Source organism: Melanostigma gelatinosum, assembly GCF_949748355.1.
Source record: "Melanostigma gelatinosum genome assembly, chromosome: 5".
Classification (NCBI taxonomy): Eukaryota; Metazoa; Chordata; class Actinopteri; order Perciformes; family Zoarcidae; genus Melanostigma; species Melanostigma gelatinosum.
In genome coordinates, this window is record NC_136638.1 from 22965411 (window position 1) to 22992826 (window position 27416).

The window sequence follows — 27416 nt, forward strand, 5'->3', positions numbered from 1 at the left end:
TCTAAAAAGAGTAAAGTACAAATACGTCAAATTTGTAGTTAAGTACAATCCTTGAGTAAATGTACTTTCCACCGCTGACTATTCACTGCAATGCGTAAATACTACAGGACTCCTTCACAGCTACAACATATTCATAAAACATATGAGACTTTTTTTTAAACAGATCAGAGATCACCTTGTCAATCGTTGACAAGAAAACAAACTGCTTTTGTGCATGCTATTTATTTGTTGCAAGAGAAAACGAGAGCCAGACTTGAACTCCTGTGCAAATCATTTTGTCAGTTATTATATTTATCTAGTTACCTTTATTTGGCCATCAACGCTGCCGGACATTTACAGGAACCATTTTTTTGCTGCCACACAGTATGTGAGCTTCATCTTGTAAATTCATGTTGCTGTAATGACGTCTGGATGCCACGAGGGGGCAGTGGTGGTCCATAACGTTACTTGGAGCGACATCTCGCGGACTGCAATTACTGTACATGCACTGGCCTTTATAGGTATAGAATAGAATAGAAAACAAAATCCACTACTACTACTACTACTTATAATAAAAATAAAAATAATAATAATAATAATAATACAATTAATAATAAAAATAATAAATAAATAAAAATAATAATATAATAAAGGCATGTAATAAATAATGTATGTCCCAATTTTGTGCAGCATTTTTTGTTATTGACATACAATATAAGTTGATTTGAGATGAAACCCCTCCTCAACCCATAAACCGCTCCAAATGTGTCCAGCACCTTCCTGCTCGCTGATTGGTCCGCTCTCTGATTGCCCTGCCCTCTGATTGGCTGAAAGTCCTGTACTCGGGAAAGACAGTCGCAGTTTGTTTTCTCGCCTGCGGCTGAAGTTTTGGACGGCGCGTCGCTGCTGGAGGCAATGTGGATATAGTATTCAGGTTTTCATTTTACGGAGAGAAGCGTGCATACATAGTTACGTGGACAGGCGGACCGTGTAGATACCGCTTTTGTCTTTTTTCCCCCTCTTTTCTTTCTTTCCCCGGTTCTGTGAGTGGGTTCCCTCGAGCGCTTTACATGCGGACTGTCATTCAGAAATACTACAGTCTCACGTGTTTGACCTTACCCCACATATTTTATTTCGCTCTTTTGGTCACAGCGTAGTTGCAACACTTTGTTAGAGTCGACTTCGTTTCGGTGACAGACGCGTCTCTGCACGTGAGTGAATTATTTTGGGTTTGAATCACGGGTTAAGTTATCGCAATCATAAACGCGCTGCGGAGGAGGCGGAGGAGTCGTAAAGGCATGGTATACGTGCAGGTCATCAGAGGGTGACAGACTGTGGGGACCTCATCACTTCTTACAGTAAGTCTGAATAAGTTAGTCATCTCTTTAATATAACCTATCCACGAGTCTCGCTTTGTAGTGAGTTTGAAGTGCACTTTTATCATCTCCTTGTTACCTTTTTCATTCGTCTTTCCTGTCCTCTTACCGAGGTTTGTTTGCTAACAAATGTGATGTAGAGTCATATGAATGCATGTCATATTTCTATGTAATCTTTAACGCTATTTCAGAAGCTATAAGAAGTTATAACATGTTACAACACTTGCAAAGTTCTCTTATGCATTTTTGAAGTCGTTCAAAATATTCACAGTACAATATGGTTTCATAAGGGAAGGTGGACGTGCCATAGTTTATGAATGCAAGGGAACAGGGTTAATGATCCAGGTTCTTTTTTAAATTAGGATGTACATTATTGATTTTAAACAAGTGCTAAATATACATTTATTTGACTTAAAGTTTGGGATCATCATAATACAAACAATCACAGGACGCAGGCTCTCCTCCTTAAAGAAGCTTTTATATATTCATGTACAGCCACTTTCAGCTGCTTTGTATGATGCTTATTGTGTATTTAGGGAATAAAGGTTGTTCTCCCAGTGAGATTACTACACTACTGACTTAAAAATGTGACTAAATCTGACTTTGGATGTTTGGAAATTCACCGGCTATTGCCACAAATCAAATCAATTATCCAGCACTTTTACAGTAAGTGTGTAGCAGTTTCGGGTGAACCGAGACGCTGAGGTTGACGGATGCTGATCAAAGATACGGCATGTGGAGCATTGAAATAAGAGCTCGTAAGGTTCAGGGAAGAATTCATGTGGCGGAAAGATTAAAACCACTGTAAGGGGAGACATGTGGACAGGTGGACAGAATAGATCTGTGGGGAAAATAGTTTGACTTCCAGAAACTCTCTGCTCCTGTGCCACAGCATTAGTGTCCAGCCAGTGATGGACACCTTATTTTATTCTGACTGCCGAGGACGTTTGTAGACCCAAAGAAGCTTCAGAGTAGAGGAGATTAAGTTGAAAAATTTTGTTAATAAGAACTTGTATTCTTTCACTTCCGAGCTAACATCTACCTTTTTAAAAAACTTTAGAAACTTTAGTTTTAAAACATCTGTATAGGAATTAAATGTTTAATTCTTTCCTGGTTTTTACAGACTTTTACTTTCCTTTATTCAGGAATAACTTTATTATGTTACGTCAAGTTATTCCCACTTCTGTCTCTTCTGAAAGTCAAGGCAGGTTTTCACGTCGATGCTCAACAGCTGTCAGCCGCTTGATAGTAAATTATGTTTCAATTCCTGTTGCGCTAGCAGCTATTTTGGAAGCAATTAATCAAAAAAATGAGATGGTAAAATGATGAACGTGGCTGCTGGATTTTTGGAATAAATCAGACGGTGCAACAGTTTTGATACGTTGATGATTTATATACAGAGATGTAATCTGAAAGATTAAAAGGAACCTTCAAGGTGGTGAATAATTACTCAGTATCTGCAGATGTATCAGCTGTTATCCTTCAACAAGCAACTCAATATATTTTTTTCTTCTCTCATTTCCTTCCAGATAAAAGAGTCTGAGACATCTTCTTCCTGAAAATTAAACCTAAATGGAGCTTCTCTGGGTCTCTCTGCTGCTGGAGGTGGTGCTGATGTCCACTGCTGCCAGAGGTGAGTGACAAGCACCGATGTATAGAGACTCAGAGCGTCACAGTCATGAGCGCCGGCAGGGGAGATAACTCACTGCTGCGGACATCACTGTATGTGGCTGCTCACCAGGCCTTGTGTACACTCACTGCAGTGAAATGGGCTGTTTGTGCATTATTGCTGTCGCACTGCTGATCCGAACTCAGGAGGATTTCTTTGAAACATGCTGGCACTATTTCTTCGACTGTCGGTCAGATGCAGAGAAGCAGCCTCGGTACTTCAGCAGGTCCGCCACCTTGTTTCCTTCAGTGAAATCAAACCCAATAAAAAACAAACAACCGCAGCCACAGAAGCTGCTCCTCCATGAGGACGATCCCCAGCATGCAGGCGTTACGGGCAGACGGCTGCGGAGTTGGCGCCCGTTCCCGAGATCACACAGATGATGAGTTTTCAGCGGGAACAAAGCCGCATTCAGCGAGGCGAGGCCGAAGCCGGCGTGCAGACACGGGGCCGAAAGTAAACACAGGCCCGAAGACCGCAAAGAGATGAGATTAGATTAGCCTATTAGGGATGTTTGCTGTGCAATGCGACAGCGTTTCCTCCCCCTCACCGCCTGCAGTCTGTCAATGAGACCAGGGCAGCTAGCGGAGGGGAGACCGAGAGAGGGGGTGAGAGTGGGAGGAAGGGAAGAGGAGAGGAAAGGAAGTAAGGTGGAGGAGAGAAACGGGGGACTCGTGACGGAGGAAGACTGGAGGAATAATGGATGATAAGCGAAGGAAGGGAAGTAGGAGAAAAGGAACTAGGGAGGAAAGAGGGAGGAAGAAAAGGGGGGAAAATGGACAAGGGAAGGAAACAGATTAGAGGGGTGTGAAAGGGCAGAGGATCATGAAGAGGACACACGGGACAAAATGACACAATGAACCGATGACAAACTGCACTTTCCCTTCATCCTGTGATGGGTAGACTTCAGTTGTTATCTCTTGGTTAATATACAGTATTAACTGGAGAAATCAAACCACATTTGTGTTATTTGTATGTCATTTCCTGTGTAACAGTGACTGAAGAGGGAAGAGGCAGCTGAAGAACGTACTTGAGTGTTGGTGATGAGAGGGGATGCTGGGCTTTGGTGGCCTTGTGGTCTGAGGTTCATACCATGTAATTGTGAATTTGTGGTTTTGAACTTTGACTTATGCACTAAGTCGTCGGTAATGCAGCGTGACATCTGTTCTCGGTCTGTATCTCATCCCAAAGTATAATCACGGACAAAAAGAATGAACGGAATTTGTAGATTCTTTTTAAAAGCAGGAGTTTGTGATCTTGGAATTTTTGTAAGAGTGTAAGATTTACTAGCAGCGTTACACGGATTTATTTGCAATTCCACCAGCATTTTAGACATAAAACAGCCCGAGTCTGCACAATGTTTAGTGCCACGGTTAAACAAAGTCAGCTCCTGGCTTCTACAGCCCAACATGCTTACAGGTATGTTGGTTCCAATGTAAGTCGATGTTCATTGCCCATCACAACTTCTACCAAACTATTTCAAGATACTCTTGGCCTTGCTCTTTTCAAATGTTGCTGCTTTTTCTTCAGAAAATTCCAACGAAAATGACTGCGTTGCAATTTTTTTGGAACAGCGGCTGCTTCGGGAAAAACAGCTTCGGGAAGACGACACTCAAGCTATTTCAAGAAATAATAATATCTTATTTTAGCCGCTGACAGCACGTACTGGATCACTAACTTCCAACTGTGTTTGTCGATTTACAACAAGGTAGCAAAGTAAAGAATTAATCCAGAACAATTTGGTTTATTAAATCAGGTAATGAAAAGTAAAACAAGCTCATAATTACAATCTACAGGCTTAAAGTACAAAGCACTGTTAGAAGTAGACGAGGAAATGTACACAGAGAAACATTTTTATTGGCGACTTGGTGACTACTGAGATGTGCTCGATAAATATGCATACCGGAGCTGGGTTACTCAGGGCAACTGTATGAACAATGAACAATCAAATGAAAAATATCATAAGACACATATTGTGACATGTGATTTCAAATTAAAAACATGAATTATGTCGTGGCCTCATCTGACCCCATTGCACACGAGGTTCAGTGATAGTAAATGTGAGGCCGCTATTGTACGGCGTAAATCCAGGAAGTTATGTACAACCGCTCCTTTATAACTGCAAAGTACAGTGTGGCTTATTGTGTTTAGGAAATAGCTGAATATGTTGAATAAAAGAGAAGCAAATTATTCAGTTCATGGTAAATGAATAGACACCAGAAAGTTAAGTTTTAAAGATTGTTGCTTTTCTCCGGGGCGTCCGTGGAGTCGGTGACGGCTGTTTTCCACTGTGAGGGCCGACACACGGAGATGGAGAGAGAAATTAGGAGGAGGGGGGCTGGAACAGGGCAGACAGTTGAAGAGATACAGGTGCGGCTGAAGAGAGAGAGAGAGAGAAAGGAAAAGGGCAGTGAAAGAGAAAGAACAGGAAGCAGACAGAGATAAGGCTCCAGATAGGGGACAGAAAGAGATAAAGACCCAACAATTCTGCCCCTTATTGCAGAGGCTGTAGAGTCGTGTTGTAAACGGCACTCAGGCTTACACAACCAGAGTCTGGGCCTCTGTGTCCGTATGTGTGTGTGTGTGTGTGTGTGTGTGTAGCTGAGCAGCTGAGAGATTAACATTCTCCTCTGTTAGCTGAACAGCATTGAGCTGACTAGCAGTAGGCCAATGCATTCTGGGATACCTGCAGCTCGAGACAGTAACGCAGCGTTTTCACCGCACGGCTCGACTCGCTTGGAACCTTCTTTTATGGTTTTCCTTTGGCAAAGGTTTTGGAAAGCACGTGGCCTTGAACTTTTATTTGGTATCACCTCCGTCGAGACCTCCGATTGGTCAGAGAATCATCAGCAGAGGTGCACGGTGTCCTGCACAGAATAATAGCAAAGCTGCCTTCAATATCAGTCCTATTTCTTTAATTCACTTTTAAATTTTCACTTTTAGAAATCCTAAATCCTAAAATACTTTCACAAAGAATAGTTTGACTTTGACTTGACTCTTGACTTGCTACAAGCACAAGAGTTACAGCTTCATTTGAGGCCATTCTTCTCGAGCGTTCAACAATATTTACTGAAGAGCAGATGTTGCCTTTTCGTGAAGAAACTTGTCTTCAGCAGAAAGACTTATGCAAACTGTCTTCCCGGGGTCGATGATGAGGCAGGTGGCAGGTGAGGAAGATTATACCAACAGACGTGAGGCGCTTGTAATGCACTGAAAAGATCAAGCTCAGAAGATCACATTTGTTAATTGGGAAGTGCATTCCTGTGTTTCTGCTTGCCACACACACACACACACACACACATATTAATGGTACGCGTGATGTGAAATGCCACGTGTGTGTCAGATGGTTATCAGCATGTCAGATGGTATTTTACGTGAGCCAGCTGATCAACACTTCACGGTCAAACAACTGGAGCAGGGTGAAGAGGATAACGATGATGTGATTATTGAAGTCACTGCGGCAGAGATTGATATATTTGTTCTCTGCTACAGCGTGTATCATCAGCGTGTATCATCACGTCACGGTCTGATCTGCGTCTTCTCCCCCCGATCCTTTTTGCAGTAAATAAAAAGGGCATCGAGGAATTAGATGAGTGTGGGTTTGTGTACATCGTTTCTTGGTACAGTTCTGTCTAAACAGTTGAATGTTTTCCGGCTGATTTCGCCGTATAGACCACCCATCATCATCCAGAGGGAAAAAAAGAGACGGAGATGAGAGGGTTCATTTGTTGTTCGATCAAGTGTAAAGAGCCACAAACACATAAAAAATGCAACGTCATCGTATTGAAGCTGCCAAAACAGAGATGCACATGCGCCATCAAAGATAGACAAGACAGCGCGGCGTGTAAACAAGCGCACACAGATGCTGAAGACGTATACAACGAGAAGACGCGACGCAGAAATGTGACCTAACACACACACACACACACACACACACACACACACGCCCTTCTGTCCCACACACTCATTACTGAGGAATGTAATGAGCATGCTAACACTAACAATGATCGGTCGGAGAGAATTGTGGTAAAAAGGGCTGGAGGAGGAGGACGAGGCACAAAGTCACCAGAGACACACACACACTGGATAACCAGCAGGGCTTTAAACTGTCGAGAGATGAATAGATGTAAAATACGAGACAAAGGTGATGCTTTTATCCCACTTATGTTCCACTTGCTGTGAGACTAAAGGAGTGCTTTCACTGATTTTTCCTTGAACTCAGATAAAGAAATGGAAGGTGGACGGGGAGCTACATGAACACAACACAAGTGTCCTAAAGGCCACAGTCAGACAAAAAGTGGGACTTATCTCAGTTACAAATGACTTCTTTGAGACGCTGGAACCAGACAATTATTTTTGGCTTTTTTGTTTGAAAAATGACCTAAAAGATGAATGAATTATGAAAATGGTTCCAGATTATTCAGCTGTCTTGATGGATTAATCGAGTAATGTTTTCAGCCCTCGTGTCATGAATGGTTGTGAGCAGTAGTGTCCAACGTTCGGGGCTTGTTGATTAGAGAAATCGCTCAAATATCAGATATTTTGAAGGCTCTCATCACTGAATATTGAGGTTTGGTGATAACTTAATGCTCCCTGAGTAATTCAGTATGGAAAACACTTACAAGTAGGAATGTAACAAGTAGTTATAGGTGACCAATGAATAGTAGGGTTACTCTTTAATGAATCATGTAATTTTAGGTTCTAACTAGACCCCACATTGAATGTGTATTTCCCCACACGCTGTGTTCAGCACTGATTAACCGTGATATATGACATCGTGGGATATGAAACTAATTGTGGTCTCGTCAAGTGGAGGATGGAGGAGTGGAGCATCTTGATTCCTCATCGAGTATACAACTGCATACCACAGACAGATGCTTCAAACACACAACTTCACCTCATTGTAAACAGACACACTCCTGTTTTTAATGCGTGCAACGCGTCCTAAGTCACAGCTAACTATCGTAAATACCATTTGACATGCTGACAACCATTATACGGCCTGCTGGTGGTGGTGGTGAGCATCTGCCTGCCAGCCGCAGTGGAGGAGCTGGATCCAGAGCGGTGACATTTTACACCAGCATTCCCAGGCGAGGGTTTTAGAAAAGTGCATTTTCTCAAGTATGGGACCGAAATAATAAAGAATGTTTTTCAGGTCTGTGACTTGGTTTTAGAATTGAGCAACGATGACGCTAAAAGTAGAATGAAAAAAAGCAATTAAGAAGTTAGACTTTAATTTATTATTTCTTAATGTTCACTGTAATCCTTTTATCCTTTTTAAATGAGAGTCAAAGCAGAAATATGAACACACGTGTGTGTTGATGATATGGTGATTGGCAGACAAAGGGACACTTCAAAGGGCACAAGTGACTCTTTCAGTTCCTCTTGTTAAATCCAAATGTCAGGGCCAGATGTTGTCTAGTTGGCTGTTTAGACAAGTAGAGCTGTGGCCGCCAGAGAAAAAGTCCAAATGAGATATTTCCGCTCATCTATCTTACATTTGGTTTGATTTCAGAAGTTTGGGAGTGATGTTTGTCTTTTAATGGACAGAGTGAGACGCGTCCGCGGGTTCTTCAGCTATATTCTTGTCAGAAATAACTTGAAACACAACATTACACACATAAATGACTGTGTTTTGTTCTCCGAAAGACATTAAACGTCACTGTCATGAACCCATTTGCAGCACCTTTAAGGAGTGCCCCCCCCCCCCCCCCCCACACACACACACCCTGTTCTCCCTCTCAGAGTTTTACAGGGCCCGTTAATGTTAAAGGCTATTAGCCCTCATTTAGATAAAGTCAATGTTTGCTCTGACTTCGCTAATGGCGGGGTGGTAATGGGCTGTCTGGTCGCTCTCTGTGGGGGTCGACATTGTGCTGCAGCGATGTGAAGCTGTGGTGTGTGTGTGTGTGTGTGTGTGTGTGTGTGTGTGTGTGTGTGGAGCGGGTGCAGCAGAGAGGGAAGCAGCAGGACAATAAAACTGTCAGCAACAGCGTCATATTGTATATCTAATTAGTTTCAGTCAGAAAAGTTTCATTGTTAGTACTTTAATGGTAGTAATTTCGGTACTCGGTGGCTGAAAGTAGTTTTTATTTTTGGGGTTCCTCTTCTGAACGTGACTTTGTTTCTCTCTGTTCTTTCTGTTACCCTCCTCTGCAGCTCCTCTGTCTCTGCAGGATAGTGTGGGTCATGGCGCCACAGTGCTGGATTGTGGTCTCAGTGGGGTTGGGGTATGTTTGGTCAACGCTACAGCACTGCGGGTCAAAGGTCAGCCAGTGGATGAGGGAGGGGTCAGGGAGAGCGTGTGTGTGGTTTTGTCTGTGTGTGTGTGTGTGTGTGTGTGTGCGTGAGGGTCAGAGAAAGCACATGCCAGCACCAGAGGAGACTGTAATAACACACCAGGAACCCCACAGGACAACACACACTCTGCTTTCACTCCTTTATCTCCTCCCTGTGTCTCACTCTGTCTCTGTTCACGAACCTCCTTGACATGTGTGTCAGAGACAGAGTTACCAAACGTTCATTCAATCGTTCAGTTCCACCCAGATGTAGTACAGAGTGTCAGTGTTATCCGAAATGAAAATCCTATTTTTCAGGGTTAAACTTGAGATTTGTGCACGTTCTGCAACACAAATTTTTCTATCTGAATCAAGTGAATTATTTATGAAATATCTATGTGTTTTCAACGTCAATCAATCAGCAATAATGGACAAACATGATGTCAGTGGAGTTTTGTGCATCGCTGCCTGACAAATGCAGCCTCTTACACAACAGTAATATAACTCCACAGGTGGAACGTCTCACTCGTTTGGAAAATAAAATGCAGAAAAAGTTTCTGAAGTTAAAGCAGAACGCGCGTTTTTACATATGTCTACCATGTTTATGACATTTGGGGCACATTGAGCACTATCTGTGTTTTTATGGTTCACCACATGCATTTTATTGGACGTGGAACTTTCAATCTTTAACATTGATGCAATATTTTAATTGACGTAGACACATAATTAACCCAAATGAGAGTCAGTCTGAGTAGTAGAGGCACAATAATAGAAATTATGACATTTATTTTACATATTTGTGACCACATATTGACTTTCCACCAGATATTCAAACTATAGTGAATGCAGTGAGCCTGTAAACAGTCATAAAAAGTCAGCATAAAAAAATAAAGAGTGTGTATTTCTATTAAAGGACCAGTTCACTGAAACTAAAATAAATATAAATGTCTCCTTTGGTGGTATCTAACCATGCAGGAAACTGTTTTTCTTTTAAAGGAACAAAACACGGGGAGGTCTCCATGAGTGTCACTCAACTAATTGTACTCTGCTTTACATCGTCTCTGTCACTTTCTATCTCGCTCTCTGACAGTTTAATTCCTCCGCCACTTTCTTTGTCTCTGCTGGCTTCTCTCTCTCTTGTCTACCTTTCAATCAGACCTTTTCCAACTCCTTTAACCGCCAACAACCACACACACACACACACACATACACACACACACAGTCTCCAGCTGTTATTCCTGATGGCGCGTTACAAATGAGATGTTGAAAGGTGATCACTGGGACAGGAGACACAGACCCTTGTTTTCTTTGGGCTTCGGTCTGTCACATTGGGTCTTGTGGGGGGTGCGATACACTACTCAGGCCTGTGTGTGTGTGTGTGTGTGTGTGTGTGTGTGTGTGTGTGTGTGTGTGTGTGTGTGTGTATGTTGTTGTATGTGATCGACAGGAGGAACAGAAACACAAAGGCTGCCCTAAACCAAAAATACCACCATTTTGACCTCGGTCTCAAATGTGATTGACATGTTATGGACAGTCGGCCACGCTCTCTCTCCCTGGTTGTTTATCAGACATACAGATGATCTGTGACCCCAGGAAGTGGAGGCTGATCAGGGCCAGGATGTTAAGACAGAGCGCTTTAGGAAATACTTCTTACAAGCTGTAGCTGTAGATTCTAGCTTTGACGGCTTGAGCTCATTCTGTTGAGCTGTAATTCATTGTCAATGCAGACGTACTCAGTCTTTGGTACACACACGTTTTGCCTTTAGCATGTCCCAGGGTTCTAAAGGAACATGCCAGGTCTTTATCGTTCCTGTTTCTTGTTTTGTCACTGCTGTCTACAAAAGCAGGAAACGGCTGTCGTATTTTCGGATCACAAATGGTTCAGTTCTGAGATGGTTTTCGTTGTTGTGGCACGTGTTGCTCAAAGTTAAAAACCACCACACATGAGGGGACTCAAACGCGCTGGTCTCTCTCCGCAGTGCCAGCTGTCCATGTGGAATCCATACTGCAGGGGGAATGTGAGAGCAGTGTGAGAGATGTGGGGGTGGGCTCAGGAAGAAGGGAACTCTGGAGGGGACATATACACTGGTGACTGTGACTCTGTGGGCTAAACAAATGCTTTTTTGTCTCTAAATTAGTAGGTGTCATTCAAGATGTCATGTTTGTTTATTTTGACATTTGCCACCAATGGTTGATACGCTGCTCACTTCACTGTATGAAGAGCTGTGGAAATCTCTCAGGGTCGAGTTAAGCCAGAAAATAACTCGTCTCTACAACGTGCTGTCCAACCAATTGTTCACAGCTGTTCTGAACTTCCACTCTCGAAGGTGGAGTGAAAATCGTCCGTCACGGAGAGAGGAGAGATGCTTTAAATAATAAAGATAACGGCGCACATTTTCAGACGGCCTCTCACAGCTCACCAATCACTGCGTGAAGCGAGTGTAAATGTCACACCGTCGCTTTTGTAATGTTGCAGAAATTGCCGGATCGAGCCCCCCAAATTCCAACGTCTGAAAGGTGTGGGAGGAGAGAAACATTCGGGTGCTTTTAGTTTGTCCGTATAATTTGTGGATTGAAGTGCTGTGGATCAAATTTAGTGTCTAAATCTGATAAGCGTCGTCGTTTTTTTGCATGTCTGTCCGTGCTGGAAGAGGAAAAGTAAGAGAAAAGTAAGAAAAGTTTCTTACTTTTCACCCTTTTAAAAAGTTCTTTGAGTTATTACTCACCCGAAACAAGTTTCTTAGGGCAGAAAGCGTTGTATGTCCACAGATTGTAAAGCCCTATGAAGCAAATTTCTGAGTTTTGGCTCCACTGTGAAAATCATTTAATGTCTACATCAAGCTAGAACTCCTGCCCGCAGACGAAAGCCAAAAGTTCACAGCCTGGAGTCTTAGACAGTGTGTTCTGACACAATGTGGTACAACTATTTCAGGATTTCACCCGCAGCCACAGTAGACAGAGCATCCTGATTATGCATGACTATTCTTCCACACGTAATTAACAAAGGTACTTATGGGCTGCTTTCTGGGATTTAACTGTTGTGTTGTCGCAGCTTTAAGGAAAGCAGTGAGATGTGGTGGAAAACGGAGAAGGTGGGGGGGGGGGGTAAAGCTCTCAGATCAGTGGATGTTTAGGAGTCTAGCTGTTACCACTTTAGTGTTAATTCAGAGTAAAGCGTTGTGGTTGAAAGTATGTACAAGACTGAGGTGCTTGTAGTTAATGTATTTTTTATTTTAAGTGTCTTTAGAACGTCAACAGAATAAGACCTTTTTTCATCTATGTCACAATGTGACATATCCAGATCATTTAGTTTGTTCTTATATGGTTTATTTATCTAAAGGAGCAGCCGTAATGGAAAAAAATAATCCTTCAGTTTGTCAAAATATATAAATGTTTTTCACTGGAGAGCTGCTTTATTCATACGTCTTCACTATTACATGTTCGAAAGACAAATGATGAGACTTATTTTAAGGTGTGAATCTTCACTGGCCTCACAATTCAATGCGATTACGATTCACCTGTCGACAATTTGAAAGCACGATTCTTTACTGCACGGAAATTTCCACACCTCTATTATATCTCCACTCTACATGTATGTTACAGCTGTGGCTTACTTTACAGATCATTGATTTTCCATAAAAACTGTCCAGTAGAATCAGTTTATAGAATATGATGTCTGATGTATTCAAGCCTCTGCCTGTAAAGGCCCTGAAGCCCCGCCCCTGCGTTTATTACTATTGAACGTGTCCAAATTGCACCAGCCTGACACATCTTTGGGTCCTCGTCCATTTACCCACCAAGAGTGAAGTAGATCGAAAGAACGGTTGTTAAGATATGCGAAGAACACACAGACAGACTTACAGAGACTCTTTGCGTGACATTTACATTTTAATTGACGATATTACAATGTTGTGTTACGACTCATTCTACTTTTACTGAGGCTTTAAATGGATCCAAATGGTTTTCTAGCTATAGCCTTACAAACGATATGCTATAGAAGACGAAAACATAGTATAATGTCGTGCGTTCTGCGTTTTTTGTCAGTTTTCTGACTAACACTCACACATCTCTACAGAATGATGAGAGGAGAACATGAAGAAAACATGACTAGACTGGAGATTAGTCCACACTGACAGCTACAAGTGACATGCTGACTGATTGATTTCATGTTGTATTCTGGGATTGTGTGTGTGTGTGTGTGTCCACTATCAATCAGCACTTGTCAGGCTCTGTTCCTGCCTCGCCCTCTTCCCACATGTAGTTTGTAAAAGGAATGATTCAACCGTTCAATTAGTACTTCTTCACATTAAGCAGGCCTCTTGACAAACCTTTTGTTATTGGGCCTTGTTTCCCAAAAGCATGGTACGGTCATGATGAGTCGTACTGTAAGTCCAGCCCCCCCCTCCTCACCCTTTTTGATGTGGATATTATGAGTTGGACTTTACACTATTTTTTATAGAATTCCGAGATCAACAATCCAGCTTTACTCTACGCAGCGATGTGCAGGTGTGTAGAGGTGAGACATCTGGAGCTCGGCCGTTAATCCTACGATGGCTTTTGGTGAATGGTAAAAGGGAAGTGAAAACTGAGCCTCCCAAATATAAGAGTTTCCTTATTTGTACTTTTTTTTTTGTGACAATTATTCAGTTACTTTGGAACAATTGTTGAAAGAAAAGAAGTTTGTCAAAGAACGGTGTGAATCCTTGAATCTACGCTTCGTTTCCTCACAACAGTTAATCCATTTCTTCCAGCGATCCAGTAAAGCTTTGAGTTCATATCTGTGATGTAGATCTATTGCAGTACTTCTCTTCTGAATAACTCTCAGACATGTTTATCAACATGCTCGGTGTGTAACTGTTCTAGCACTGCAATAAAAATATGTAATAACAGATTAATGGCTTTTGCATCACAGATGGCAAAACTGAGCTTTACTGTGAATGTAACTCTTAATTTACAGAGGCTCACCCTCACTGGCCATCAGTTGACTCTTTTACTTGCGTGCACATGATGTAAGTGTGCTGACTCGATCCCATGTTAGCTGGGGAAGTGCCAGTGTTGAACAGAGATTAGTATAAAGCTCTGTTTTATGAAAGGTTCAATGTCACCGCTTTGAGGTTGGTGTATGACGGTTGTATTTCCCTTCTTCATTTAGCACTTCTATTCCCTGTTACATACAACCTGGAGACATTCAGGTGTCAATCAACATGGAGCCATTAGAAAAAAGACATAGGTTAAGAACATGCAATCACACACACACACACACACACACATCTAATCCTCTCTCTCTCACACACAGACACACACTCAGGAGCCTAAAAGGAGACAGTGACCTGAGCTGAACAAATGGACTTAGTCACGGCTGAGGATTGGTGTGGAATGTGTGTGTGTGTGTGTGTGTGTGTGTGTGTGTGTGTTTTATGTGCATGCTTGGAATGTCTGACTCTCCACCAAGTGAAGCAGAAAACACACAGGTGGAGGAGGAGGAGGAGGAGGAAATACAGGAGGAAGACGGAAGAACACTGAATTATCACATGCTGTGTGTGTGTGTGTGTGTGTGTGTGTGTGTGTGTGTGTGTGTGTGTGTGTGTGTGTGTGTGTGTGTGTGTGTGTGTGTGTGTGTGTGAGTGTGTGAAGGTTATGTTTCTTCATTTGAAATGTAGTCCTCTGCTTTTGTTTATTATTTATTCAGATGTGCCATATAAATGAAGTTTTTCTTACTTTTCATTACAGAATGTAAAAGCATGATTGAACCTGTTAAACAGGGATGTGATAAAGAAATAAAACTCTTGTTACTATGTCATAAACATCGGAAAAAAGTCAAAAGTAGAAAGAAAGCAGAAATAAAAGCTAATTTGAGCTCGAAGCGATGTTTATTCAGACGATGACCCAATAAGTATTGATTTGATGAGCTGCAGGTCATTAGAAGGTCGAGACGTCTGCTTGAAAACGTGGGTGTAAAGGGAACGTTTTTCCAGGAAACATGAAGCTGTCTATCAACATTCATGTGGTTTCATCAGAATGTCAGACAGGTCTTAACTATGTTTTGCAATAGAGTCGTGATTTTGCATTACGTTTGTATTTACTTGATGCCAAACTTCCGAACTCGAGCAAGGACAGCGGGCTAGTTACCTTAAATAAAGAACATATTCATCATGTAAAGCGCTCATTATTCCTCTGAGGAATTAATGTAACGTTATAGATTTGAGTAAACAGAAAACACAAAGGTGTTTGTTGTTCTGGCCTTCCAGGGTCACCTACTTGTATTCAACCCTTTTATAGCTTATCTGCAATTATTTAACTGCTCGGAAGCCAAATACATATTTAGCTGTTTATAAAGCCAGTCGCTCTCTCCGTCTTTATAAGGGTTATGTCAATATGAAAGGCTCCCTTACAGCAGATATTCACCTCTTTATCACTAAAGTGGACCACAGCAGGTGGTGGTACTGTGTGTGTGTGTGTGTGTGTGTGTGTGTGTGTGTGTGTGTGTGTGTGTGTGTGTGTGTGTGTGTGTGTGTGTGTGTGTGTGTGTTATCACTGTTGTTAATGAGTTACAGTGTCTGCCTCCAAAAGGCTGATAAAAGTCAGGTCGAGGACACCGCTCGCCTCACACACACACAAGCGCACAAACAATCACACACACTCAGGAGTGTTAACTGTTTCTTATCTTGCGCCAACTATGTCTTGCCTTATCTGACAGGCACGAGGCGCTCTGCAGACACACACTGCAGACACACACACACACACACACAGAATACTTTACGATACAAACCGATGGAGATACGTGTCACTAAATATAGTGGTTTACCCCTAACGGCGTGTTTAATTGGACTTTGGTTCAGAGGGTCATTGCTCTCGGTTGAGTCCACTGATGGTGACTGCAATGGTTGCAAGTGACCCCGACCTCGGATTCCTCACATACACGCCCGCGACACCTGCCGCTGCGCTGTTAGGAGACACTTCACAGTCATGTCTGCATGTCTGAAAACAAACAACCGAACGATATCATTTTGCTATCTGGAATCTTCATTCTGTAGTTATACATGTGATCGCTACATTGATTGAAAAAACAAACTCCATTGTCTTCTTCTTTCTGAGATTCTATATGTTGTGTTTCAGCGTTAGAGATCCAGGATGAAGGTGAGCTGAGTGTACGGTCATCCTGTGGAGTGTCTCCTCCCAGTCTGTCTCTGGTCTTATTTTGCACTAAAATGTAACTCAGCCCCCAGCCTCCATACACTGACCAGCCAGACACACACACACACACACATTAAAACACACACTGAACTGGAATAGTACTTGTAGCCTTTGACCTACTTTCAGCCCAAAGCTGGCCTGCTTTCCCCGTTTATTGAGTCCGTTTTCCTGCTCACCTTTTCTTTCTCTTTTCACTTTCCTTCCCTTCTCCTTTTAGTTTTTGTTTGGGGTTAAGGAGCCCTGGATCTAACCCTAACCCTATTTATTATCTGACCACGGTGACGTGAAACTCTTACAAAAGCGATTCCTTCTTCTGTTATAAACCTGAATAATCAGGGAGTCCTCTCTTTATATGTACGATTCAGATATAACAAGTGTAAAGTACCGGTAAATAACTTGATCCGTAGTGTAAAACAAACCTCCTCACATGGATGTGTTGTCATCACAGGAGACAGGTGTGACATTTTAATATTCTCACTGTGAAAGTCAGAAGAAACGGAGAAAACCATCGTTTTGGTGTGTTCCTTCTCAAACAGCTACCAGATCAGTTTTCAACAAGCCCTGACTGTGAGTTGTTGATGGACCGTTTAGGATGTCTCTAGCTCTGTCAGTCTTTTCTGTTTTCTGTCTCACAGGATGTAAAGCAGCACACGGTTTTAGAAAGCGAAGTAGATTCTGTTACGGTTTTTACCCAAGGTACTCATTAACGTGTCATCTTCTTGTCCACTCTGCAGTTCACCTGTAACTCCTCACACGTTAGCAGTTGTTTGTGAGGATTAATTCCTCTCTCTGAGTCCATCCCTCCTTCTTCTTCTTCTTCTTCTTCTTCTTCTTCTTCTTGCCTCACCGTACTTTCTTCACTTTCCTTAATCTGCATTTAAATAATGAGCCCAACTTGTTGTTACACACACACAGACACACTCTCACAAGTGCATACTGTGCATGATGTGGTTTCTGTAAAGCCCTTTATAAGCTTTAAAAGAATGTTCTAGCTTCACACCACCCTCAGGTTCTTTGTGGTCTGCAGAACTTTATGGTCTCGGTTTCCTCAAAAGCCTCACTCACTTTTTTCCCATGCCTGAGTACCCTCCTTCTTCTCTTCGTGAGATGCAAACACCTCCCTGTTTATTTTTTGAACTCGGACTGCAGGTTTCACAGGTTGATAACTTGAGTTTTGAAACTAAAAACATTTGCCCTTGATGTTTTCTGCATGAATGACACTTCTTTCCAGTGCTTCGTCAATATGTTGCCTTGAAAACCACTGAATTTGCATTTTAGTGTGTTTATCATTTCCCTGTGACAGATACTGAGTCATAAATAAAGCTATTCTAATGGTAATGAGAAATGAAAACCACTCTCTTATAATGACACACAATTCAATCTTAATATGTTTATTATTGTTGCCATGATTTCCTTTTCCCTCAGTTAGTTGAACTAATCGTCTTCATAAATCTTTTCTCCTCCGTTCATTTAGGTTGGGTGTGTCGTTAAAATGATTCATTGCTTGCTTTACTTTTTTCGGGATTAAACTGAGCAAATTTATTGCTCTTGCCAAGTATAAACCCGGCAGGAAAAGGTCTGCGGTAGATTTTGGCACCTTATGCCGCTGGTTTCTGAACATTAACGTGAAATTTAAACACCAGTCTTTGTTTTTTTGAGGGAACAGAGTGACTGTATGGTCATTTTATATCCAACTTTGTGTGTGAGCTGTTATTTCTAAATTAGGTTTAAGGAAATCTTTGAGCTTAAATATTGTCGAAGGATTAGGGTTAGAGCAGACAAGTGCAGCAGCCAGAAGAGAGGAAAGGTAAAGAAATACAACCAGCTATTAGTCAACATGCTGTGAAGGCAGCAGAGAGAGGAGGAGAAAGTAAGAGCAAGAGAACAAATCACAGTTATATTATCAGGCCATTAAATATCTGATTAAGACATTAACAGAAGGTTTCACACCTGTGTGTGTGTGTGTGTGTGTGTGTGTGTGTGTGTGTGTGTGTGTGTGTGTGTGTGTGTGTGTGTGTGTGTGTGTGTGTGTGTGTGTGTGTGTGTGTGTGTGTGTGTGTGTGTGTGTGTGTGTGTGCTCCCAGAAAGCCAGCGGTGTGAGTCGCTCAGAGGATCAGGTTGCCGTACCAACCACTCAGCAGATTCCTCAAAGTTTTTGTGGCCGCTGTGTGATTTTCTGTAGCGTGCGTGTGTGTGAGGCAAGTGTAAGCTTTAAGTGTGTGTGTGTGTGTGTGTGTGTGTGTGTCATGTAGCCCTTCGATGATGTGTCGGTCTATCCTCCCCAGCCTCAGGCCTGGTGTTAACTGTCAGCAGCAGTTGTCCTATTGTTGGGGTGGAAGTGACTGGGTCAGAATGAGAAAGTGTGTGTGTGTGTGTGTGTGTGTGTAGCTGAAGAAGACAACTTAACGTCTACCCATCAGGCTGCCTGTTGCCTCAGGCCAAAGAAAGGCCTGTGTGTGTTAGAGTGTGTGTAAGTGAACTACAGGAAGTGAAGAAGAGACAATCAGGATAAAATCTGTGAGTCGCAGCAGCGGCCTGATGAATAAATGACCTCGTTCAGCCAGTGTGGCGTCACGCAACGAGCAACCCCACTGGTGCTAATCGATTTGGAGAGTATTGAGGTGATAACAGGATTCAGGCTTGTGAAGAGAATTCAAAAACAGGACAGCAGGGTTTCACTGAAAGTGTTGCGCAAACAGCTGTATTACGGGTATTTGGGTAATTTGAGTTGCGCACACACAAATTCTCATTGAAGCACGTAGCGGAAGGATAAAACCTTGTGGCTGTTTTATTAACTCTGAGCTTATTTGGAAGCCCGAGAGAGACAGAAAGTGACTGATTGGATAATGATGAAGACCTCTTGAGGACGCGGTTGTCTCTCGGCGCTCCAGTCTTTCTTAGCTCAGCGTGCATACGCACACATACATGCAGACACACCTCTACCTTTGCGCAGCACTGTACACCAGCGCTGCGTCCCGCTGTTAAGTGCCCTCCATCAAAAGCATTCCACGACTCTCCCCTCTCGCTCTCCAGTCTCGCCTCCCTGCCAACAACAACATTGTGTTGGACTCTGCAGACCCATCTGACTCTGAGACCAGTGGAACGTGAACTCTCCATCCCAAACCAAAACACAAAGGGCAGTCGCACGCTGCCAAAATACGCAGCACAAAAATTTACGAAATTAGCAAGTATTTTTTTCAAGTATTTGGATGCTTTGCTTTCATGGCGAAAGGAGAGTAAGAGTCAATATTTCTCTCTCTCTCTCGTGTAAAATCGTTACAAATCTTACTTTGTCAGCCAGTTATGGCGTTGATTATTTTTCATCCAAGAGAATTCAGCTCATGGAAATGTCTGTGAAAATCATTAGCGAGTCTGATTTAAACAAACAGCACTGTGCTCTGACGTTAGCTGGCAAAGAATGTCGGAGAAGTATGTGGAGCAGAGAACCAAAAAAACAAACTCAAGTTTATGCTAAACTCTACTGTGTAATATTATCCGCTAATGTTAGCGTGTAAAAAGGTGTACTCGTTGGCCAAAACAAGAAAAATATTCTCAATATTTGGAGTGTTTTCAGGCTTCAGCTTCATATTGAACAGACAGACATGGTAAGATGGTAGTATTAGTCCTGTAAATCGAATCCTCATTATGTCACTAAACATTCCCTTTAATGGAATTTAAGCAGTGCATTTGCAGTTGTTTTTGGGGAGTAGCCCGCACAAGAACAGACTGTAAGAGCTGCTTTCTGCTCTGCTTTGTTTGGCCTTCAGCTACCATCCTTGCAGAGGATGTGCAGCTCTGAGCTGGAAGGTTTCTGCCTCTGTGGGAGTAGTGGGATCTGACCTGGGCCGTGTTTTCCCGCCGTTTGGCTCCAGAATGCCAGACGTGCACGCCTTTAACCTACCTACGCACTCCCTGCATGTGAGGAGAACGAGAGGGAGGGTGTGCCTGGTGTGTGTGGAGGCCGACAAACAATCTTCAAGGTGCTTCAGATTGACTCGAGGAGCCTGTTGCAGGCGAGGGAGCATCGCAAAGCCCCAAATGGACTAAACAGACCAAAGTTGAAAGGCCTGCAATTTTCTTTTCTCCCCCACACACACACACACATGCAGACACACAAACCTGAAGTCCTAAACAGTATATGAACAGACAAAGATGCAAATAATTAGCTTTATTTGACTAAATGTGTAGCAAAAAATTCAACAGCACATATATTCAAAAAATGACCCACACATGTAAAGACACACACACACTGACCTTGTGTCTCGTGAAAGAGAGGAAAAGATGTTTTACTCTCTTCAGTTTCACCCCTGGAGAGAGATTTAAAAAGACTTTACTTCGGTCATGGACCGTTGAAGAGGAAGAGGAGGAGGACGATGGGGAGGGGAAGGGAGGGAGTGAGGAGAGGAGACTGCTGGTCTGTGTTCCCTTCATATAGGGGAAAGAGGGAGTCAGGGAAGAAAAAGGGGGGAGGTAGACGTAACAGAGGTTAACTGTCGAAAGTGGAGAGGTTCAGTTCGAGGTCCTGCTCCTGCGATCCTCTGGGGAAGAAACTGGGGAAGTTGTGTGTGTGTGTGTGTGTGTGTGTGTGTGAGAGCGCAGATCCGAAAAAGGCAGGAGACCATTAAATCACAGAGAGGAAGAAGAGAAACTGCACTGAGCGAAGAGGATGGTGTGAATGAGTGTGATGAAAGAGAAGAGAGTGAGAGAGCAAAATAAAGAGAGAGAGGAAAAGAGTGGTGACAGGGGAGAAGAGGAGGCAGTAATGGGAAGCGAGGGGTTAAGGGTAAGAAGGAGAGAGGTAGCAGGGGAGTAGTGAGAGTTCAAGGGAATGAGATTTCAATCTGTTGGAAGAAGAAAAGAGAAGACGAAATAAATATAGCGAAAGAGAAAAATATGAACATTGAAGGGACACAGTATTTAAAGAAAGGAAAAGATAGTGAAAGTGGGAGACATGGCCAAGAGAGAGAAAGAAACAGGACTTAGAAAGAACAGGAGAATAATAGAGGGAGATATAGAGTATTTTAAAAGGAAGAGCAAGAGAGAGGAGAAGGAGTGAGCTGGCTGGCCCCTGATGAGAAAGCCATACAGCTGAACGAACACATTCCCCGTCCAGGAGTGAGGAGGATGGAGGGAGGATGAAGGGAGGATGGAGGGAGGAGAGGCTCCTGTGAATACCCTTTGTGTGACTAACTTCACACATTTCACCTCCATCCATCCATCATTGTGTCCACCTCCTGCTCTCCCGTCGTGGCAGAAAGAATGCTGGAAGACTACTGTAACTGTTCTCCTTTTGTTATTATAACCAGCTTCACGTATACGACTCCACTTAACCGTGTTCATCTCCGACATATACAGCCGCACAGCGGGGGAATAAATCACGGCCCTTGTTTTGTTTCGGGGACGGTTGACAGCTGGCCGACGATGTGAAGTCTTTCTCTGGAGTTTGAGCCCCTTTTAGGAAGGCAGCCACGCGTTTCTGTGACGCCGTGGTGGTTACTGTTGCTCGAGTTAACGAGTTCCTCCGAAAGAATTGCGAAAAATAAAGGCTATGGTGATTGCAACGAAATCCGTGTGTGTCCAAATTTTTGGACTCACATACACTGTATGAAATATGGACGTAGTCTCCGTGACGTCACCCATTGGCTTATGAAAGGGGGGGGGGGGGGCTTCGATCGCCACCATCTTTGCATTGACGTTCTAGCTCCTCAAATGGCCTTATTCAGCTATTATACATCCTAAAAAACTCAAAATGATGTCAGCTAAGTCTAAAAAACGCTGACTGGACACAAACTCCGGTCAACTGGGTGAAAGTGTTGCGTTTGACCCATTCATCCACCACAACCGCCACTCAAAACAGACCTTGTCACACTTCGTCAGCCACAACCAAAAAGCTGATTTAAAAAACAAAAATAGTACAAATCTACAGCTGTTTATTGAACCCTTTTATCACAAGGGCACATTAGAGGCACCAGGCTGTGCTACTTCCCTGTGATAAGCACCAGACAAAAAGGGGCAACAAAGGAAACTCACCGCAAGTGTTTATAGTTGAGGTGATATGTTTATAATCCTTATCGGAGCGTGTGTATTCTTCTAGATAAGCCTTTATCAGGCACATTGTTGAAATCAAGCCTTTGTCCTTCTTTTAAATCTTTCCTACTCGACAGGACGTGACCTGAAGAGGTTGTTTTCTGATGGGTTTCCATACAATTGGCTTTTGTAGAGTGTTAGGACACTTTGTTGGCTCCATGGTGGCCTGTCATGTGTTGTTATTGCTATATTTGGAGCGTATTGTTTGAAGGCAGGTGGAGTAATGAGACGAGATGTACACTGTGACTCCCACACCTCCCCCTGCTTGCATCTCTCTGTCTTCCTGTTTGTCTTCCTTTGTCCTGCTCCCCCTATTCGGCCATATTTCATCCCCCTTTCTCGCCTCAGACTCACTCCCTTAAATTCCACTCTCCCTCGTTGCCTCCCTTCTTCTCTTCTTACCTTCCTTCCTTCCTCTCTTTCTCTCTCACCCCCACAATTTCCTCCCACCTTTCCCAGTCAATCAGCCGGCTCGCTCGCCTCCCTCTGTTTTTCTAGTGTGCAGTTTCACAGTAGACCGGCTACTGAGCGGTCACGCCTGATTCTACGTCTCGACGCGACATCTCGGTTGATATTAGCTCGGCTTTGTGTTTTCTCCCCGAGGACTCTATTGTTGTCTGTGATAAAATGTCAACGTTAAGCCAAGCCATTATGAACCTCTCAAAGGTCAAAGGACCTGTGTGTTAAATGCCATATTTGGAGGCTTCTTTGGTTCTTAGAATAGTGGTGAGGATGAGAGCGTGTGTAGCTGCAAAGGTGGAGATGAAGAATCGGCATCCGAACCTCGATCCTAAAGCGGGTAACACGCCTAATTCTTCCAAAAAAAACGAGAAGCAAATGTGTCATTTTTAGGTTTGCATGCACTCAAGAAAGCTGGTTGTTTACACTTCCTGTCATCTGATTTCTTCAGCTTTGTGTAACTGGGCTGATGAGGGAGGTCTTTATTGATTTCATAATCTCAATACACTCTCCCTTCCCTTCCCCCACGCTTAAGGTCCGCCCAGGGTGTCGGAGCGGGTGGCCCACCGGCAGAGCATCCGTCTGGGTCGCACCATGAAGCTGCCCTGCCCCGTGGAGGGCGACCCCCCGCCGCTCATCATGTGGACCAAAGACGGCCGCAACATCCACAGCGGTTGGACGCGCTTCCGGGTGCTGCAGCACGGGCTGCGCATCAAAGAGGTGGAGACCGAGGACGCGGGGACGTACATCTGTAAGGCGACCAACGGGTTCGGCAGCGTGAACATCAACTACACGCTCATCGTTATCGGTGAGTAGTGATGCGAGACAACGTTTGGCTCAGCTGCACAGACTTGATATACTACTTATGAGCGATCAAACAACTCTAATGATTTGTTTTTCCTAGAGTCTTGTGCTGTGTAATATTTAGATAAATCAACGAAGTACACTTAGTAAATCTTACTAAATCTACATCGGTCACACGTAGAACTTGATTCGGAGGAGGACTTGAGTCTTTTGTAGAAGCAGTGTGTTTATGTGTGTGTTTGTACGATGAAGACTTTGCTCTTTTATTTCTCTCAACATTCTCTCGCTTGCTTCCCATTCATTTAAGTTTGTACCCGCATCTGCTCTCCTTCATTACACATACTTCAGTCTTTAGTTTTGTCTTTCTTTACTTTTTACATGCTTGCTTGCTTCCTTTGACTCTGCTGTGTGAGTTTCTGGGACATAATTAGCCAGCTTGGGTTGGTTGGGCCATTATACAGTAATGAGGTCTGTGTAGTTCCCCTCACGGGAAGCACGGCTTTTGTCTGAGTTTTTATGCTCGGTGTGTGTGTGTGTGTGTGTGTGTGTGAGACCACATTGTTGTGTTTGTGCGTACCTGTATGGTTATGAATGAGGCATTTGTTAAAGAAGATGCTTTTGTTTGTGTGTAGGACATTGTGTCAGTGTAGTATGAAATGTCAAGTCTGTGTGCGTGTCCCAAACTATAAAAGACACATTGTTATCTTTTTTTTTCCGACATAATCATTTTCCAACTTCGCCTTCAGAAAGCTGAGTCAGTTGTCAGTATCTCTGGGTGTGTATAGAGTGCAGAGTCAAAGTGTGTATCCAGTGGAAGTCAATGTAAGGTCTGTGTTTAACACAAGCGTTTAGTTCTACGACTCTAAATACGCAGTAAATATCCCTCTTGTGAATTTTGGAGCTTTTGCGTGTCTTAAAAAAGGCGGTTGATCGTCATCAAGACAAACACTTGTTGGCCGTTAGCTGAGGCTGTGACCCTATGGACTCTGATGACCCTGCTGCTCAAATACAGGTGTGTTTCTTTCTATATTGAGACTCAAATAGCTGCTTCCCTCAACTCCTATTCATGTAAACAAAATACCTGGAGGGAAGACAAGTGTGTCAGTGTGTGTCTGAGTGCTACAGTGTCTACACCCCTCCATGTGTGTGTGTGTGTGCATCATTCCATGTGTTTGTCTACATGCCGCACTGTGTGTGTGTGTGTGTGTGTGTGTGTGTGTGTGTGTGTGTGTCAGGTTCCAGCGTTCCAGAAAGTCTGATTAAAGCATCTCTCTCTGCCCGCCGTCGGCACTTCAAAGACGGCCTTGAGTGAAATGCTGTGATACAGATATCACCGGCCGATAGTTACTGCATTTTAAATGATCGTGAAGAACATTTTTGTAACAAAGTGCGAATCTTAAAAGAACAGCTGGTAGAAAACAGGATGATGTTTGGGATTACCAATACGAGTCTAAATTAGTAGTATTAAAGATAGTGTTGATGCTTAAACAACATTAATGGAACATCCATAAAAGAACATTTTGTCTTTCTGTCACGTTTCCATTTGTAGTTGCATGAACACATTTGCTATCCTCGTTGGTGCGTTATCTTGCCGGTGAATGATGCGCTTTTATTCTGCAGTAATGATGATCGGTAGTGATCCAAAGCTGTATCGCTCTGGACTCGGACTTCAAAGACGAGCTGGCATACAGAGGGCAGCGGGGCGGGGGGGGGGGGGGGGGGGGGGGCAGCAGCTGCTGCTGAGGTCATCCAGACAGACAGCTGCTGCCTCCCTCTCTCCCTGTCTCCCTCTCTCCCTCTCTCCCCCTCTCATTCACCGTCCCTTTCATTCGTGCGCACACAGATGCTTCAGACACAATGGATTGGGTGAACCCACATGACCAAAGCAGGATTTTATCATCTGCGTTCTGATTGGACGCTGAGAATCAGCACCTTACCATGCAAAATAAGGAATATTTTCATCCTCAAAGATTTCTTCTTTGACTCATGACCACCTACATTAATGTCACCCAAACACACATGGAGAACGTAAATGTAAAAGCTTATTAAATGTAGTTGTAATAAATAAGGTAGTAGCTGCTCTGAACAGATCAGTTGTATGACACCTTATCTTCCTAAACATATGGAGCGTACCTAATGTCATTTTAATTGTTTAAAGTTAACTTTTTATGAGACCTTTTACGAGTTATCGTTCATCGTGACAGCGGGTCAGTTTGACATGTCGCAGGGAGTAATGGAAGAAGAAGGAGCAGCCGCAGTGAGCTGTTAGATGAACACATCTCAGAGCGGTGACCAACCACTCTCACTTTTGCTGTTCGCAGACTCAGCAAAAATGTCCAGCATGAAACCCTAAAAGTGTTAAATGGTTGACTTAAAATCGTAGAAAAGAGCTTTTATTTTGACAGGCGACTGACGCAAATTCCGGTCAAAATTGTCATCAGAAAACTCGAGGCTACATCACTACATTTTCTGCACAAATTGCACAAACGGTACCCACAGATAGTTTGTGCTCCACCAGGTTAACCTTCAGAGAACCCCCCCCCCCTTGTAATTCAAGCCAGGAATCGTGGCACGGCATCTCTTTAGAGGGGCAGTTAGCGTGGATAGCCATGTTTTCATAGCTGGAACAATCTGCATAGGCGATGATGTTCAAAGCTGTGTTGTTCATCAGCTGGTTTTGTTTTCTGTGCAGTGTTTCTCTCTCCGCTACTTTGCTTTGCTTTGCCTCCTCCCATCTCTCTCCTCCTCCTCCCTCTCGTCTCCTGTGTGGTCCTGAGGTAATTATTCTATGGCCGCTCCGCTTCACTGTAATGAGGCCACACCTGCGTCTTAGTGTCTCTCCCTCTCGATTTCTAACCCAAAGTGTCTTCAACACCTTTTTCCTATTAACACTCAATCTCATTCCTCCTTCCTCCGTCGCCCGGCTCATTTCTCTCCGGCCGCGCTTTAATTTGTATCAATATTTTCCCAGTTCCCCATTTTTCCCCGCACGTAATGGCATTTGATTACCGTAAAACATCCACCGTACCGCTGCCCAGTGAAGTGATGGAGAGGCGGGGCTTTATGTGAAGGCAGGCTTTTGTTGCCGGGGAAAATTAGAAGATTTGCTCTTTTATTGTATGTAGGTTGGCAAATGTTGGTGTGTGTGTGTGTGTGTGTGTGTGTGTGTGTGTGTGTGTGTGTGTGTGTGTGTGTGTGTGTGTGTGTGTGCGCTTGTTTATCTGAGGGCTATGTGTGCGTAGGTGTATGCAGATTTATGGGACCACCAGTAAAGTGAAACTGGGAGCTTTTTCTTTTTTTTCTGCTCAAATAACATCAATGTCCTTCAACAAACTGAAGGCCAGGAGAGCTCTCGTTACTTCCTCCCACTCTCTCTCTCTATCTCTCTCTCTCTATCTCTATCTCTCTCTCTCGCTCTCTCTCTCTCTCTTGATCTTATTTGTCTCTGCTGTCTGTCTTTTTGTTGTTTCTTGTATGAAATTCTAAAATAGTTTCCCTCCTCCCAGAAGAGTGAATGATAGAAAACTAATAGTTCAAACCAGATGTGGCGACAATGGGAGCGTGTCAGGA

The 27416-nt window shown here is 43.3% G+C and overlaps 1 protein-coding gene across 1 annotated transcript in view; it reads left to right on the top strand.

The window, feature by feature from the left end:
• Positions 1-1020: 1020 nt before the first annotated feature.
• fgfrl1a (fibroblast growth factor receptor like 1a) overlaps positions 1021-27416 on the top strand; it is a 56314-nt gene continuing 29918 nt past the window's right edge. The window contains exons 1-3 of the mRNA XM_079269041.1: positions 1021-1337; positions 2885-2988; positions 23578-23850. Of these exons, the coding sequence (XP_079125167.1) occupies positions 2928-2988; positions 23578-23850 (334 nt within the window). The 5' untranslated portion in view covers positions 1021-1337; positions 2885-2927. The remainder of the gene's footprint in view (positions 1338-2884; positions 2989-23577; positions 23851-27416) is intronic.